This window comes from Canis lupus, chromosome 24 (genome assembly GCF_048164855.1).
Source record: "Canis lupus baileyi chromosome 24, mCanLup2.hap1, whole genome shotgun sequence".
Classification (NCBI taxonomy): domain Eukaryota; kingdom Metazoa; phylum Chordata; class Mammalia; order Carnivora; family Canidae; genus Canis; species Canis lupus.
In genome coordinates this window covers 6,348,980-6,365,269 of record NC_132861.1, presented here as the reverse complement: position 1 = coordinate 6,365,269, position 16,290 = coordinate 6,348,980, and the positions used below count along the sequence as shown (strand labels likewise).

The 16,290-nt window shown below is 40.4% G+C and overlaps 1 protein-coding gene across 9 annotated transcripts in view; it reads right to left on the bottom strand.

The window, feature by feature from the left end:
* The window catches only part of DCLK1 (doublecortin like kinase 1), a 341,630-nt gene that overhangs the window by 90,145 nt on the left and 235,195 nt on the right, over nt 1-16,290 (bottom strand). For all 9 annotated transcript variants that reach the window (XR_012017059.1, XM_072797415.1, XM_072797422.1 and 6 more), the window contains exon 5: nt 6,418-6,534. Coding sequence is in view for 8 of the 9 variants with exons in the window: in XM_072797415.1 (XP_072653516.1) it covers nt 6,418-6,534 (117 nt within the window). In the remaining variant the exon portion in view is untranslated. The remainder of the gene's footprint in view (nt 1-6,417; nt 6,535-16,290) is intronic.

Sequence of the window (16,290 nt, the reverse complement as noted above, 5' to 3'; positions counted from 1 at the left end):
TATTTTACGATAAAAAGTTGGCCATCCATTTCAATGGGAGTAAAAACTCTAAAGCAAACAAAAAGCCCCGAAGTTCTTCTAAAGTGATCAATGAAGAGGTCAAAATTTTGAAATCTGTAAATTTTAAGATGGACTATAGCAATGAAAATTCAGGATAGGTAAATGTGGTTTTCTTACATTTTTAACATTAAGAAAACAATATAAAGCAAAACTAAACATCATTCTTACTGAAATAAAATTAGTTGCATATTATTCTTTTATTTTAGAGATATTTTGTTATAACTTCCTTGTGCAGAAAAAGGAATTCGTTTAAAAGAATTTCACTTTTAAATTACACATTTTATGAGACGTCTGTGTTCCAAAGATAAACACACATGAATAAAGATTCAACCCATATTAAACACTCTTTATGATAGTCTTATATATTCTTGTTTCTTTAAGAAGCAACTAAAAACCACATTTCCCATTTCTTAGTGATAAACGCAGTCAAAGTCTCAGTGCACAATTGTCTAGGGACTCATTATTCTTTGTGTGTGTTAGTAAGGCTCCTGGTTTCTCTTTTCTTGTAGTTCCAATTGCCTTTTCCAACTCTCTGTTAAGGAGATTAATAATAATTCAACAAGTATATGAATTATGTTATCTCTAAATTATTTAGGGGGCTTGACCTGTGTACTTCTTGAGAATAGAGGCTGTTTCTTTCATCTCTGCCTTATTAGTGCCTAGCTAACACCTGACACTAGCAGACCTGCACTTGATATTTCTGAATGTGTAAATGAACACCTTACATTCATAAATCACCTCTAACTTCCTTTAGTTCCAAGAAGAAGAATGAGTAAGGGACGAAGAGAAGATTTATAGAGGTTTCCCATTCTTGTTCTAACACTGACTTACAAAGGAAAGTTTCTGTTTACCACTTAACCATACATCATGAAGCTGGAGTGAATCATTTCACCTCCTGGAATGCTGGTCCTGGGACTAATATTTAGGCTTCTATTGCAAAGTGTTATGCTGTTGTAAATTGCAACATTGAACTAGGTACTGTATTAGTTATTTTCTGGAGATCAAATCTCTAATAAACAGAGGTGAAGAAACAGATATCCAGGATGGCCAGCCTACCTTGTCTGGAGCACTGGGAGCCCCAGGTGCCAGCCCTGAGCTGCCACTATTAACTCAGTCACTCTAGGCCAGGCAGTTCCCCCAGCCCTCACTGCTTCCTCATTTCCAAAAATAGTCTATATTAGGGATCCCTGGTTGGCGCAGTGGTTTGGCACCTGCCTTTGGCCCAGGGCGCGATCCTGGAGACCCGGGATCAAATCCCACATCGGGCTCCCGGTGCATGGAGCCTGCTTCTCCCTCTGCCTGTGTCTCTGCCTCTCTCTCTCTCTCTGTGACTATCATAAAAAAAAAAAAAAAAAAAAAAAAAAAAAAAAAACTTTAAAAAACAAAACAAAACAAAATAGTCTATATTATTACATAACAAATAATACTATCATGTCTTGACTGTAGCTGGGAGATGGTTAGGAGAATCAAAAACGATCAAAGACATAAAGATCGTATGTAAACTCTGATGTCATTTAAATACAGTTAACAGTATTATCATGAACATCAGAATGGCACGAAAACTGAGCAAATCTTGGGACACGTCTACCTTTGGCTCAGGGCATGAACCCGGAGTCTTGAGATTGAGTTCCGTATCAGGCGCCCCAGGAGGAGCCTGCTTCTCCCTCTGCCTATGTCTCTGCCTCTCTCTGTGTCTCTTATGAATAAATAAATAAAATCTTAAAACACAAAAGAGAAAACTGACCATATCTTAACTTTATACTAAGCTCTAATCTCTGTATAACATAGAAAGGTGAATATTGGAGGTAGAAATTGAACAAATGAAATAGAAATTATTTCAAACTTTAAGTTAATACTTTAAGGGTAGAAGCAAAGGTTCTTTAATGTTAAAAAGACAGGTTTGTGGTGGCAATTGGGTCTGGGGCAACATCAACCCTTAAGAGGTATGAAAGTAAAATTATTCACATTCTAGTCTTTATGATTTCTGAAGAACAGTGAACAGGCCATCTTAGGAAAATGGTGATGCAGTTAATGTAGCGATAATTCAGTGCTCCTTTCCACTGGGTATAAAAGCCATACTTGGGTGAAGCCAAGAGTCTTAGGTGAGCACAGTGCAGGGGCCCAAGGCAGGCACTCCCCTGACACCCAGCAGCTGCATTTGCCCAGAAAAGAAATGGAAATATCACGGGACTTCCTAAACTCTGAGCTTAGATACTAGGGAAAGAGAGTGGTCTTGGGAACACTGACATAATCCACAGATTTGTGACGGGGTATTGCAGCTCTGTAGACCTTCTCTAAGTTAGAATCATCCAGAGGAAGGTGATAGGGTTTGGTAGCAAGTTAGAATCAAGAGATAGTCATTGCATATTATAAGCTGTTATACAACCAAGAAATGGTTGCATAAAGTGCTTTCTAGATCAAAAGGCAAAATTTTATATGCATAAAGGTCTCATGTTAAACAAAATGTGATCAGTACCATTTAATTAATTTTGACCTAGAAGTTAAAAACACCTTGATGAAGTTTAATTTTAGAATGGATTCAGATTCCACTTTATGGAAAAGATACTACCTGCCATGGCACACTTACCACAAATTCCAAGTTAGTGCCAGTCAAATCAACCAGATTTTAACTAGAGTTGAAAGGGCTCAGGGAAACAAAAGTAAAGAGAAATGCTTGTTTGAAAAAAATCTACTGATTTTGAAGTAATTCATTCTATCCATTTTAAACTTCTAAAAAGAATAGTTACAAATGTTGGCAGTGACAAATACAAATATATTCATTACATTTGCCTGTCTGCTTTTTAGTTTCTGAAATTACTTTTAGTAAATGATACATTCATTTATATTTATAAGATTACAAGTAGATATATTAGATGTATTATATTTGTAAGATTTATATAATCTTCAAGATGCTGAGTAGTGATTATGTTACGTTAATTCTCAAGTGAAATGATTTCCTGTATTCATAATTATCTTTTTAAAATTAGATTCACAATTCCTTTTTTCAAACTCAAATTTTTAGATTCATTTTTGGAGTAAAACAGGTTTTTCACTATTTATGCAGTTATTTCTGAGTTGCAAAAATTCTCTCTCCATGTTTTTCTCTTGTATTCCCTCCTTCAATCTGGCTGCCATAAGCAGACAGAAAACAGGACACTTATTCTGCATCTATAGTAGCAAACTTAGTAGCAGACAGTAACTACTCCAGATCTCATGATTCCATTCTTTGACATGTGCATGATAATCCAACTTATCCCCCTTCCTTGACTTATAAGGACAAAAGAAAAAAAAGAAAAAGAAATTCCTGCCCAAACCCAGGAGCACTTAACTGCCTGCCTACAGGTCTTAAAAATAAAACCTGTTAAACGAATAAACAAAGAAAGAAAAAGCAGAGGGGGCCCATAAATATAAAAAACAGATGGATGGTTGCTAGAGGGAGAGATGTGGGGGATGGGCACTATGGGTGAAGGAGAGTGGGAGATACAGACTTCCAGTTATGGGGTGAATAAGCCATGGACATAGAATGCACAGCATAGGAAATGTAGTCAATGGCATTATAATAGCATTCTATGGTGAGAGACGGGAGCTACCCTCGTGGAGAGCACAGCATAATGTACAGACTTGTCAAATCACTATGTTGTACACCTGAAACAAATGCAACATTGTGTGTCAACTCTACTTCAATTAAAAAAAAAACAACTACTAAATCAACATTTTAAAAACTGTTAAAAACAAGAACAACAAAAAGTCACCAGCTATCATGCTTAAATTATGTATATTGATTCTGTTGAAATAGTTATCCCGTAAAAAAAAAAAACATAAGAATTTGGTTAATCACCCATTATTAGATATCTCCCCCACTACACCTGGTATATACTAAGAAAGAAGAGAGAAAATATTAAAAATTCGTCAATGTCGGAGTGTTTTAGATTGGGGACTGATTTTGTTTTGTAATATTGTTGTTTTTTACAGTATTGCTAATATTTCCGTTAATGTGGGGCTTCTTTCTCCTTTACAACTTTCCATGATTATACCAAATGGCCAAGATTTTAGGAGCGACAGGCTGACTAGGCCCATGATCTTGTTCTTCCTTTCTGCTCCATGGGGGTTCATTTGACAGCCCAGGTTTGCTCAGAGAAAATGAGCAATTTTCTTTGGTCAAGACTGAACATGTTCTAAAGAGCTCAGGTTTCACCTGCTGGCTGATTAATGAACAAGCTAAGGTCTCCAAGGGGAGTTATACATGCACCTCTCTGCCATTTGGTAGAAGTCTATATCTCTGTGTACAGGTGGTATCTCTCTTAAAGAGAAAGACTTTCCCCAATATCTGTTTCCAGGGAAGGGATGATCTTCAGACAGAAATTCTCTCTTGGCCCAGGTAATAGGCTCTCTGAAGGTGGGTCATTAAAACCTTGGTCTATACTTCATGGTACAAGGTTAAAGATGGACATTGCTATGGTACAAGGTTAAAGATGGACAAGTAGAGGCATAGAAAGGAAGTCATCTCTGTCATACCAATAAATGAAGATGAGCAAGTCATATCTTTTACCAGATTATGCAGTCAAATGACTCCCTATATTTATTTCCCTTTTATTATCTATCATTCATTAGTTCTCAAACTTGGGTGAGCATCGGAATCATCTGGAGGGCTTGTGAAAACCCAGACTGCTGGGCCCTAAATTCCTGGGTTGCTGACTCAGTGGGTCTGCAGAGGGCCTCATCAAGACTGCATTTTTAACATGCTCAGATGATGGTGCTACTGATGGTCCAGGGAACCACATTTGGGGAGCCACTTCCTTAACCCCTGCGTTTCATAGTATGGTACATACATAGATCATCTGATTAAAATTGCTTAGAATACTTGCTAAAACATAGGTTTATGGCCTATGTATCAGAATCTGAGGCATGGGGGCAGCAGTCAGAATGACAAACTTTACTGAGTTCCCAAGTAACATTCATGCACTCTACACTTTGAGTCTCAATACCTCACTCATTAGCAAAGTCTCATTTCAGGGTTCCATTCAATCTGGGTGAGCTATGTCATATTAAGGAAAGAGTTCTCAGTCTACCCTTAAACTAGGAGAAGCAAACAAGCTGCATCTCAAGGGCTAACCATGATCTGAGACTTATTCCTTGACTGGTTATGATGTGGGGTATGCTGTGAGAAGGGGGCAGTGGCCGCCCATTATTGCCACCCTTTGAACATCAAAGAAGATCTTTGGAGACTAGGGATTTGCTGTGAACAATAAAAGCCCAGGGAGGTAATTCAGAGAGAACCAAGATGAGCTAGGTGCTCTAGCTACCCAGCTTACTAAGAGTTTCTTTTTCCAAGACTTCCTTTGGAGGTCATAGTTTTATTTTTTTATTAGGAAAAACAGATCGGAGCACCTCTCTCTTTTTAAGTATGGAGGTTATAACTTACACTGTAGTTTAATAGCTGGCGAATGATGCCAGAGACAGGCCTTGTTGCTCCAGCTTAGAGATCTCTGCACATGTCTCTTGGCTCACGCTGGCAAGTACACGGCCTCCATGTAGCCACAAAGGGTCTTTGTCTCTATTCATAAGAGCTTCCTCTGTCTTCATGAAATTAGGGACAATCACCTTGATGTACATATCAGTTAATAATTCCCATTCAACAATTTATATTATTTAATAAATAATTCCCTTCAGGAGTGAAATAGACCTTATTCCTGAAACTAAAAAGAAAGAACCAAAAACCAAACCAAACCAAACATATACCTTCTGACTCATTTTATTTTTAAGACCAAAGAAGGAAGATGCAGGGTTGAGACAGTCATTTGTTGAGTACACATCCTGCTATAGCACCAGCATAGAGCCCCTGAGAGGCAGGACACTGACCCAGAGTCAACACAGTTTTTCCTGCTCCAGGCTCTTATTCTTACTGCTTTTAGCTCCAGAGCCAGTCTGGGGCCCAGAGTAAAACATGTGTTTTATGGAAGTTCAGCAAATACAAATTGGAAACTCCTCATAAGCCAGTGCCAAGTAGAAGAAATGCTTCAACAGAGGCTTTTGGAGTTGAGGGGGAGGGGAGTTTGCTCTTAGCGTGAAAAATTGATTTTGGTGGTAGAAATGACGCAAGTCGGTAGTATACTTCTATTTGTGGACAAATTTGGGTTTCCTGAGTCTTTGCTAAGTAAGTTTTCCCAAGCTTGATGCTTTTCCTTTAAGCTAACATGCTAGACTCTAGCAAATCTGTTCCACACCACTCCAACTTGTTCTAAAATTGTAAACCGGAATCTACCCTATCTTAAAAACCTCATGCTCTGGGCTTCACACACCCTCTGCTCATCATGCGTCAGAAACAAGACAGTTTCTTCATCTCCTGTGGTGCTTTACCTGAGCTGGTTGATGCAGGGGATTTGCTGCGCCTGGAAGGCCCCGGGCTCTTGGTGGCGCTCCTGCGGGATGATGAAGCTATTTTGGTGTAAGAAGTGGACTTCACCACTCGACATTCTGGAGAAAGAACAACAACCACACATCATTATAGGAGCATGGCACAAACCATTCAAAATGCATAGAAAACCTGGAAATAGATATATATGGCCACCCTCAGCCGCATCTACTTCCTGCCAACCCAGTGCTTATCTATAACAAAAGCCAAAAAACAATGAGGAAAGGGTACGGTGGGCGGGCGTCTTAGACATCGAAGTAAATAATACCCTAAGCCTTCTAGTTTACCTTGTTTACAGTAATATTTTGGATAGATGAGGAGTAATAGCTTAGTAAATAGCTTAGCTTGTTGGTTCTCTCCACCCGCCTTGTGTGTTATTTGTGTTTATGTATTTCTTTCAGGATAAATTGTTCTTTCTTCCAAGAAAAATGTTAGACCAAAGGTCAATCTCATAAACCAAGATAGGCAGTGATCGAGGATTCTACCCATCAGGTCCCAATTTATTGGTCTTAGGGATTCCTTGCAGTGCTAGCGATGTTTTTTGTTTGTTTTTGCCATATGTTAAGAAATGACACCATTGGCTCAAAAGAGGTCAAATTGGTGGAGATGACTTTACCCTGCTACAAGGGCACCGTGTGAGTGTGTGCCACCACACAACAGTGTTTATAGGACGCTTCTAGGCCTGAGGATGAAAAACAATTTGCTTTTATTAGATTTAAATCTTTGGTGTTTGTGTTCATGAAATTTAACATTAAACTTGGGTTCAACATTTCACTATCATAAGTAATTATGCTAAAAAACACCCTTCTAAATAAGTGTGCATTTATCTGATTATTTCTTTAGGAAAGATTTAACCTCTGCAAATAAAATTTAGTTTCTAGTTACTGGAAACCAGGGGGCACATTGCAAGTGCTTAAAAAATTCTGTTGAAGAAAGTAGGATTTTGATTCTAAAGAGATGCACTTTTGAAAAGCTTTTGACGAACTGCCCTCCAGAGAGGCTGACCCAAATTGTACTTCCATCAGAGTATGAGAGTACTCATAGCCTGACCCCTCACTAAGGTTAGGTTCTATCTTCTCAAAAAATCTTTAATTTCTACACAATATCAGACTTCATTGCCTTAAATCTGAATTGCCTTGATTACCAATAAAGTTCTATATTTTTTCCCAGATGCTTATTAGCCATTTGTATTCTTTTGCTATTATTTGCTCATGTCCTTTGGCCCTTTGCAATTTGCATGTTCTTTTTCTTATTGGTTTGTAAGAATGCATTCTGTATTAAAGTTCTTTCCTTTTATCTACCACATTATAAATATTTATCTTTGTAGGTAGTTGTTGAAGGATGTTAGCTTTAAATGTGGTATTCTTTTTAGGTATAGTAGTCTAAAATTGAAATCTACTGATTAGCTTTTCCCTTATGCATTTTTTGCCATTTTATATTTCAATAACAAAGAAATCATAATAATTCCAGATCTATTTCTGATGCTTGAATTTGAAATTTTCTTCCCTACTCATGAAATTTCTAATTTTATGAACTCAAAACATGTTTTTCTCTCCTTTATACATTCTGAATGGCTTTATATAAACATCTTTTCCTATTTTTCCCAGACCAACAAAGTAGTTCATATTGTTTAATATAGAAGGCATGTAAGTGTACATAAAATACAAATGTTGGAAGGCTGTACATAGGAGATAGGGGAGAATGTGTCCTGGAGAGCCTTATGCATTGAACTATAGGGGGTAGTGAGGCAAAAAAGAAGAGGAAGGATTTCAGGAAGAAAAAGAAGAGGAAAGAAATTCCACCTTGAGGTATTAGTTATGTGGTCTTTTCGTCAAAAGCAGAGAGAAAATGATTCAGGGCATTACTGAGCATATCCAGGCTTCCCTGGTAGTTACTTGGGCCACTGTTGGCTGCTCTAGCCTAGCCAGATGGTCCTGAAATAGACTTCTATTTCTTATAGAGGGAGGGAGGGAGAGAGAGAGAGAGAGAGAGAGAGAGAGAGAGAGAGATCAGCAAAAATTAAATGACAGAAGTTAGCAAGAAATACAATAAAAGATACAACCAGAACCTCAAAAATTATTCTCATGGGGTGACAGTGTCCACAGGTGTGTCTACAGAGGTTTAATTCACAAAACAGATTTTGGGACATGTGAAGAGGACATCCAATTAGCTCAAGGCTCTGTCCATGTAACAGACAACAAATCCTGGAATTTGTCCTAGCCTTGGATACTGGCCTGGCCTTTTGGAAATATATTAGCAACCAGATTGGATGGCTGCAATGTTGCTGGTCCACTGGCATGCTTCCAGTTAAACTTCCATCATGTGTCCACTGTGTGCCAAGTGCTGAGCATGGCAGGCATAATGAAGAAAATACAAAGTTTTGGGACTCAAAATACCACCTGGTAGTGCAGTATGGAGTCTTCTAGCCAGCAGTAATTTGAACGAAATCATTGTTGAAACTGAGGGTTCTTTTGCTAATTTTTATGTCATGAAACTCATGTTTGAAAAAACCTTGGTATGAAACAAATTGTTTTGAATAATAATACATTGTTCATTTTAACTCAAAATCAGGACTATAACGAGGGCAGGATGACCAGGACTTTTTGTCTCAGATCATGAATGTTTAGGGGTCACTAAATTTAAAATAATAATTTAAAAAGCTCAGTATCTAGTGAGCAAGAATGAAAAGTTAAAATAAGAAGCTACCAGATGGTGCACATTGGTAATAACACCCATCTGTGAGTCGCAACATGAATTAAAAAGTTGATTTTAGGGTTTGTCGTGTGCTGGTTGCCACAGGTGCCAGAATTGCTAGTTATGGCTCCAACTACCAACCAGGGCTCTGGGATCAGCAAAACTGAACCAATCTTACTACACTAAGTTGACATTTTCCAGCTACCATAAAGATATTAGGTAGCTCAGTCTTATCAGAGCCAACGTGGGCGTTTTGTTTGATTTTTGAAGTACTGAAAAGAACTCATGGGCTCATGCCATGCTTCTAGAGCTGCTCTTGCTTCTCTTGAACCTAGTTCTCACCATATCATTAATCTATCAAAAGTATCCATTTGTTAGTCTGCCCCCTCACCTCCTACTCCACTTGGTACTAACCAGTCCTGGCATGTGAAAAAGTGTGTAAAGTTCCTCCATAAATATTGGCCCAAATTGCTACTGATTCTTTTTTTTTTTAAAGATTATTTATTCATTTATTCATGAGACACACACACACACACACACACAGAGAGAGAGAGAGAGAGAGAGAGAGAGAGGCAGAGACACAGGCAGAGGGAGAAGCAGGCTCCATACAGGGAGCCTGACGGGGGACTCATTCCCAGGTCTCCAGGATCATGCCCTGGGCCGAAGGTGACGCTAAACTGCTGAGCCACCCAGGCTGCCTGCTACTGATCTTCTTACCACTTGTGTGAACTCTTACTATTCACTGACTTCATCCAGTTTCTCATTTTATAGAGAAGGAAACTGGGTCTCAGTAAGGCTAAATGACTTCTATTAGAACCCTAGTCTTGAATTGGTGGCTTCCTCATGATCCCAGGATCTGATGTTGTCACTTACGCAAGCTGTCCTACTGTGAATAAAGGATGAAAAATTTCTATCAGTGCCCATGGTTGGGGCAGAGAGACAAGTAAGTGATGGTGGATAGTGGGAAGCATTGCAAACAACCAGTTCCCATATCGACATTGAGGTAAAAATGAAGATACTAGAGCTACAACTCTATCAAGATGCCTATCGTATCAGGAAACAGAACAGAACAAAACAATAAATGCTCTTTCAGAAGTGGAGTTATAGTGAAGTATTAGGCTGGGGGTCATGGAGTCTGAAAGATAATTACAAATATTACAAATCTTGTACCTCTTGCCTTCAAGATAATAGTGAAGCTTCATGAGTCATATAAGGGATTAGAATAATTCTGAAAGGCTAGGGCTGAATAACAGAAAACAGAAACAAAACAATGACAGCAACTGCTTTTTTCCTAGGGTCAAAATAAAAGCAACTGAAGAAAATTGCAGCTCCAAGCCATAAATTAGGAAAAAAAAAAAAACCAACAAACCAAAAGACTCCAACCATCTTTCCCATTAAAGTTTAAATTTTAAGTATTTTAATTAGTTTAAATGGGAATGGTGTTTTATAATGGTGAAAAATGCAGTGAAGAAGGACAAATGCTTCATTACTTTAGAGAGAACACCAAAATCTTTGTCAGCTTAGAACCACAACTTAGAAACATCATAAATAATATGATCTAAATGGCTAGTAAAACAGAAACCCTTATTTGTTCTCACAAAAGACAATTTCATAGCCTCTGGCAAGGAAAAAAACAGCACCCTCCATTCTCCCTCTCTTGTGGGGCCATTTGTTTTGGGAGGGTAATCACTTCATTCTGATATTTTTGGCACCCTTGTATTATGAGGGATGCATTTCCTTTGGCAGCGGAGATAATGGACAGAACAGACACTCCTTGGAAAGACCATATTGGGGGCGCCTGGGTGGCACAGTGGGTTAAGTGTCAGACACTATGTCTCAGGCTCGTGAGATCCAGCCCCATGTCAGACTCCATGCTCACTATGAAGTCTGCTTGAGATTCTCTCTCCCTCTCACTCTGCCCCTCACACTTGCTTGTGCTCTCTCTCTTTCTCAATAAATAAATAAATAAATAAATAAATAAATAAATAAATAAATAAATCTATCTTAAAAAAAGAAAAGAAAGACAATATTGAAGGATTGCAGGTAAGCCACTTGAAGCTTCCAGATAGTAATTTCTCTTGCTACTAAAGGTTGAAGTCTACCCAAAGTATAGAAAATCAGATCAAGCACATTAAATGGGTGTCTGGTGAGTGAAGCTACCACAGCAAGCAAACCAGATTTAATTAAATCTCTGCTTTGGAAAGTCCCTATACTCACAATTCTGTGAAGGAAAGTATCATTCTCCATATGGTCTCTACGAATGTTTGCCTTACAGATGTCCTCAAGATTTGGTAAGATAGGAATTAGAATATTTCCCACCTTCACCCTGGACCCCAATTCAAGAAATGAGCCTTCTGTAATGGACAAATTTAGAAAGACAACCCAGATGCCGATGTATAGGGAAGAGACTAAAACAGGAACAAATTCTTTGGCCATGTTCCCAGTGGCATGAGAACCTCCACTTATGCAGATTCTACCCCCACTCAGAAACAGTTGGTAGGTAGGCTGTAGTGTTGTGGAAGGTGCTAGAGAAGAGAAATGATGGCAGAATGCCACCACAGGCACTAACACCTCACCTGAGTTCACACAGCAGGGACATTAGTACCTTCAGAGGGACCCACTTGTGCCTTCTGGAGAACCTTGAAGAGCAAAGGGGAAGCCCCACGTGCCTAGACAGCCTTAGTGATATGCTGCATGCTGGCTAGAGAATATTCTTTAAACAAGGTATGTTTCTGCTCCTTTACTCTCTTTTCAAAACCAACCAGAATAAAAGCACCGTCAAGCAGAGGCCTCTCAATTGATACCTGCTCGAAATTCAGTTGTTCAGAACTGTTAAGGAGATGAGCAAGTTCATCTGGAAGAATCCATCACGAGCAGTAGAGGCTTTGTGCTTTCCTCCCCACCCTGATTACAAAGATAAGCTTCCTCTCAACTTGGCAAAAGCACAAAACCTCCAAATGGAATAGCATCCCTCTCTTTGATTATATGCAAAAGGGAGTCAGGAAGCACATTCAGTTCTAGAGACTTTTTATAAAAATGACACAAACTCAACGACCGAGAGAGAACTTGGGATTCTGTCTCTAACTCTCCACCACGTCGCTCTTACATGTTCATATGCCCTCAGTTGGAAGGAGCCCTCTGAGAATGCCAAGGTTATCAGCGGTTACCAAATCAACTCTCCTCAATTCATGAGTATCTTCTCCTGTCTCTAGAAGTGGCCGTCCAGCTTTCTCTGGAGCACCTCTGGTGCTTGGAGGATTCACCACATCTGTCTCATGGTTTTGAAGCCTTCATCATCCTGCTTAGTCTCCGGATTGTCAGCACTGGTGAACTGAACAGAGCATTCTTGGTTATGTCTGGCAACTAAGGTTTACTTCTGATAGAAACATGATGATTTTTGCACTTCACAGTAGCATCACAGGATATCCAAATACAGGCTCCTTGCAGGAAGGGTCAGTCTGCATCTCCCCAGCAAGGACTGAAGCCCATTCTATCATTCCTGTGCCACCTGCATTCTGAGTCAATCCTGACACTTTGACAGTGAAATTCCCATCCCTACTGGCTGTGGGGTTGGGAACCAGTGTTACTTCCCTAAGCTCCATATGCAGCATGTCTAGAATAAAAGCAGTCGAGATTGAAACACTCTGAGACGTGGTTTTTCAAAAACGAAGTATGTAGCAGACTGAGCTGAAAGTGAAGGCATTGGTTGGAGTCGCTTAGCTGGAGAGTAAAGTCCCAGAAATTGAGATTTTTAAAGTACCTTCTAAAAATACAGCTACGCGTGTCTAAACCCAGCACCTAGACTGGCCCACCACAGCTTTTCAGAACACTCAGCTGAGCACTCCAGATGGCGCACACGTGTTCCCACAGCCAGGGCTGCTGGCTGTGAAGCTAACACCAACCAGCTCTGGAAGCACTCATTGGCTGAGACTCCTTTATGTAACCTCTGCAGAAGACTTTAGGGCACTGGGATTTTCTGTACTAATGTCACAAGAGTCACCACTCAGAATGATTCTCTTCTCTAAATACTTTCCTTTCTCCTAACAGTCAAATAAAAGTTAATTTTCCCTTTATAACAACGTAGACGTATATGGAGGTCTGGGGTGGGGAGCAGTTTTGCTCTAAGACATTAGCCTGGTAACCCAGGTTCCTGCTATCTTATTTCTGTCACCCATGAGTGTTCTTGTCCGTATGGTCCCAGCCTGCTGGTCAGGCAGTCCTTGCGGTTCAGCCCTGGAGGAGGGAGAAAGGAGGGCGACCTCCAGACACTAGGCAAGAAAAGCTGCTCCATGCCTTGTTCTGTCCGGTCCTCATTTCCTAAAACGGATTCTGTTATTTCCTTTGTCCCTCATGTCAGTGATGCCTGGCTGAGAACCACTACTAGATCTCTTCATCAGGCCACGTTTCCCATGGTCTTCCATCCATTCTTAAGTTCCTCCTTGAGGGTGTTATGAAGCCATCACTAACCACCTGCCTGGGTCCCTGAAACAGTGCATTTTGCACATTCTTTCTACAGCTGTGGCCAACATGAATTGATAGTTTCAGTCTTCTATGCATTCACTACAGTGCAGATGATGCAACTGGCCACACTGAAGGTCTTCCAATTGTCTGCTAAAATTGGATCAGCGTCGATTGCTTCACCCATCTCTGAGAGCATGGGGAGACACGGGGCCTTGAAACACTGGGGGTTTCTCACTTGAGAGTTCGTTGAATGGAGGAGGTTATGGCGGCACAGCCTTCTGTGCTATACAAATCTCAGTAATAGAGAAGTGCCAGGAACATCGCCCAAATAGCTGCTCTCCAAGTCATCATTTCCCTTCCAGGGACCACCTGACCTTGCAATGAAACTTTTGGAGCCCAGCCCCAAATAATGCTACCCGGGCCATGTTAGTTTGAGGCCAAGTACCCAGGCAGATACCTTTCTTCCCTACTGAGCCTGGGAATATGTAACCCTATTTGTCAAGCCAGGCAGAATTGCCTCAAAACGCCATAATCATATACCCTTTTGCCAATATGAAGTCAAGATCTTGTCTTTCTGGAAGTCTAAAATATACCTGTAGTTGGTAAGCTTGTTTTCCCATAAAAGCCCAACATCATAAGCTTTAAACTTGTCCCTGAGGGCAGCCTTTTTTTTTTTTTTTTTTTTTTTTCTGACAATCCTCAGCATTTGCCCAGGATCTGCTGCCTCTTCATTAGCCCATACAACTCCACTAACAATCTTCATCTTTTTGAAAGTAAAGCAGTTACTAAAATTGAGAAGCACCCCTTGGCTCGCTCTGAGCTTCTCATCAGAAACCTGTGTGCCTTTGGTGGGAGGTTTGAACAAATCACAGACACTGAAGGCCTTTCTCCCAATGTGTTCCTGTTGATAGACACATGCATGTCATCTGGCTCAAGAGGGATGCCTTCTTGGTCTTCACTGAACACTGAGTGACTGAGTATGCAAATGGACAATGGCTGGACCATGCAGAACAACAGAACTCTGACCCACTACTTCAGCAAGCAAGCCAAGCCTCATCTATGCTCACCAGCCAGGAAGCCAGCCTGCTGTAAGTCAGACTAGCCACAAGTCAGATTGCGTTCCCTAGTAACGACCCAGGAAGCTAACCAGTAACTGCTATAACAATCAGCCCAACATGGCCAAGACTTGATTAATAGATGACAGCTTCCCCTAATTTTTGTCCTTGTTTCCAACTTAAAACCAGAGAAAGCTAAATATGTACCCCAGCCAATCACACAGCTAGCCCACCCACAGCTTCCCCACACCAACAATCAGCCCACACCTGAAGCCTTCCCTTTTCGCCGTTTATAAAGCTCTCCCACTCCTCTGCCTGCTCTAAGTCTCTGCCAAAATGCAAATGATGGCGGCTGACTCCTTTGCTCTAGCAAAAAATAAATAGCCTTAGCATGATCTTGTTTGGTTGGTTGGTCTTTGTTTCTATAACACACACAGCTCTCCCTTTTAGCCTCAAATAAAGTAGCTGGCTTGAGTCAAGCATCATGTCGTATGAAACAGGCTTACCTTCATCCATTAGAGTCATGAGAACATTCACAAGGGGAAAAGGCTGACTGCAGAAACAGCAGATGAACGAACATCTCCAGTCTCACACTCTGGGCCTACACTGATGGGGTGGGTTCCCATGTGTGACAGCGCACATCATCTGAATTTCTATTTCTATTTCTCCTTTTTTGCAAAGTGCGTGTGTTAATTTACGAAGGCTGCTATAACAAATTGCTGCAAATGTGGTGACTTAAAGTGACCAAAATGTATTCACTCAAGATGCTGGAGACCAGAAGACCAAAATCAAGGTGTTGCAGGGCCACAGTCCCTCCAAAGGCTCTCTAGGGAAAAATTCATTTCTTGCCTCTTCCAGGTTCTGGTAGCTCCGGGCATTCCTTGACTTGTGGCCACACCACTGACATCTATGCTTCCATCCCTGCATGAACATCTGCTCTGTGTGCCTGTTTTATCTCCTTTTGCCTGGCTCATATGAGGACGTTTGTGTTCGGGACCTCCTGAATAATCCAAAGTAGTCTCCTCATCTCCAGATCCTTAGCCTAATTATATCTGCAAAGCTGCTTTTTCCAAATAAGGTAACATTTAAGAGTTGATATCTTTGGGTGGTCATTAGTCAATCTACTGCAGCAGGTGTGACACAACTTCAGGACAAGCATTTCTTGAGAATTTTTTGCAGAAAATCTCTTGTTATTCCCCTGCCAAAAACCTTTCCGTGACTCCTTGCTGCTTTTTGAGAACATCCTTGGCACACTCCATAAGATTCCTGTCTACCTCAGCCTCTGTCTCATCTTTCCTTTGGGTACAATATTTCAGTTTCTTACATGCACTAAATATCTTCCTACCTCTGGGCATTAAAACCTTCATTTCCCAGCATAAGAATCAAGTTGGCCATACTACTACCTCACCTGGCTAACTTCTGCTCATACTTCCTGCTCAGATTAAATTCATTCATTTGAGCATCTGCCTTTGGCTCAGGTCATGATCCCGGAGTCCTGAGATCGAGTCCCACTGCTTCTCCCTCTGCCTATGTCTCTGTCTCTCTCCCTGTGTCTTTCATGAAAAATAGATAAAATCTTAAACAAAACAAAAAAATCAAGGACAAGCG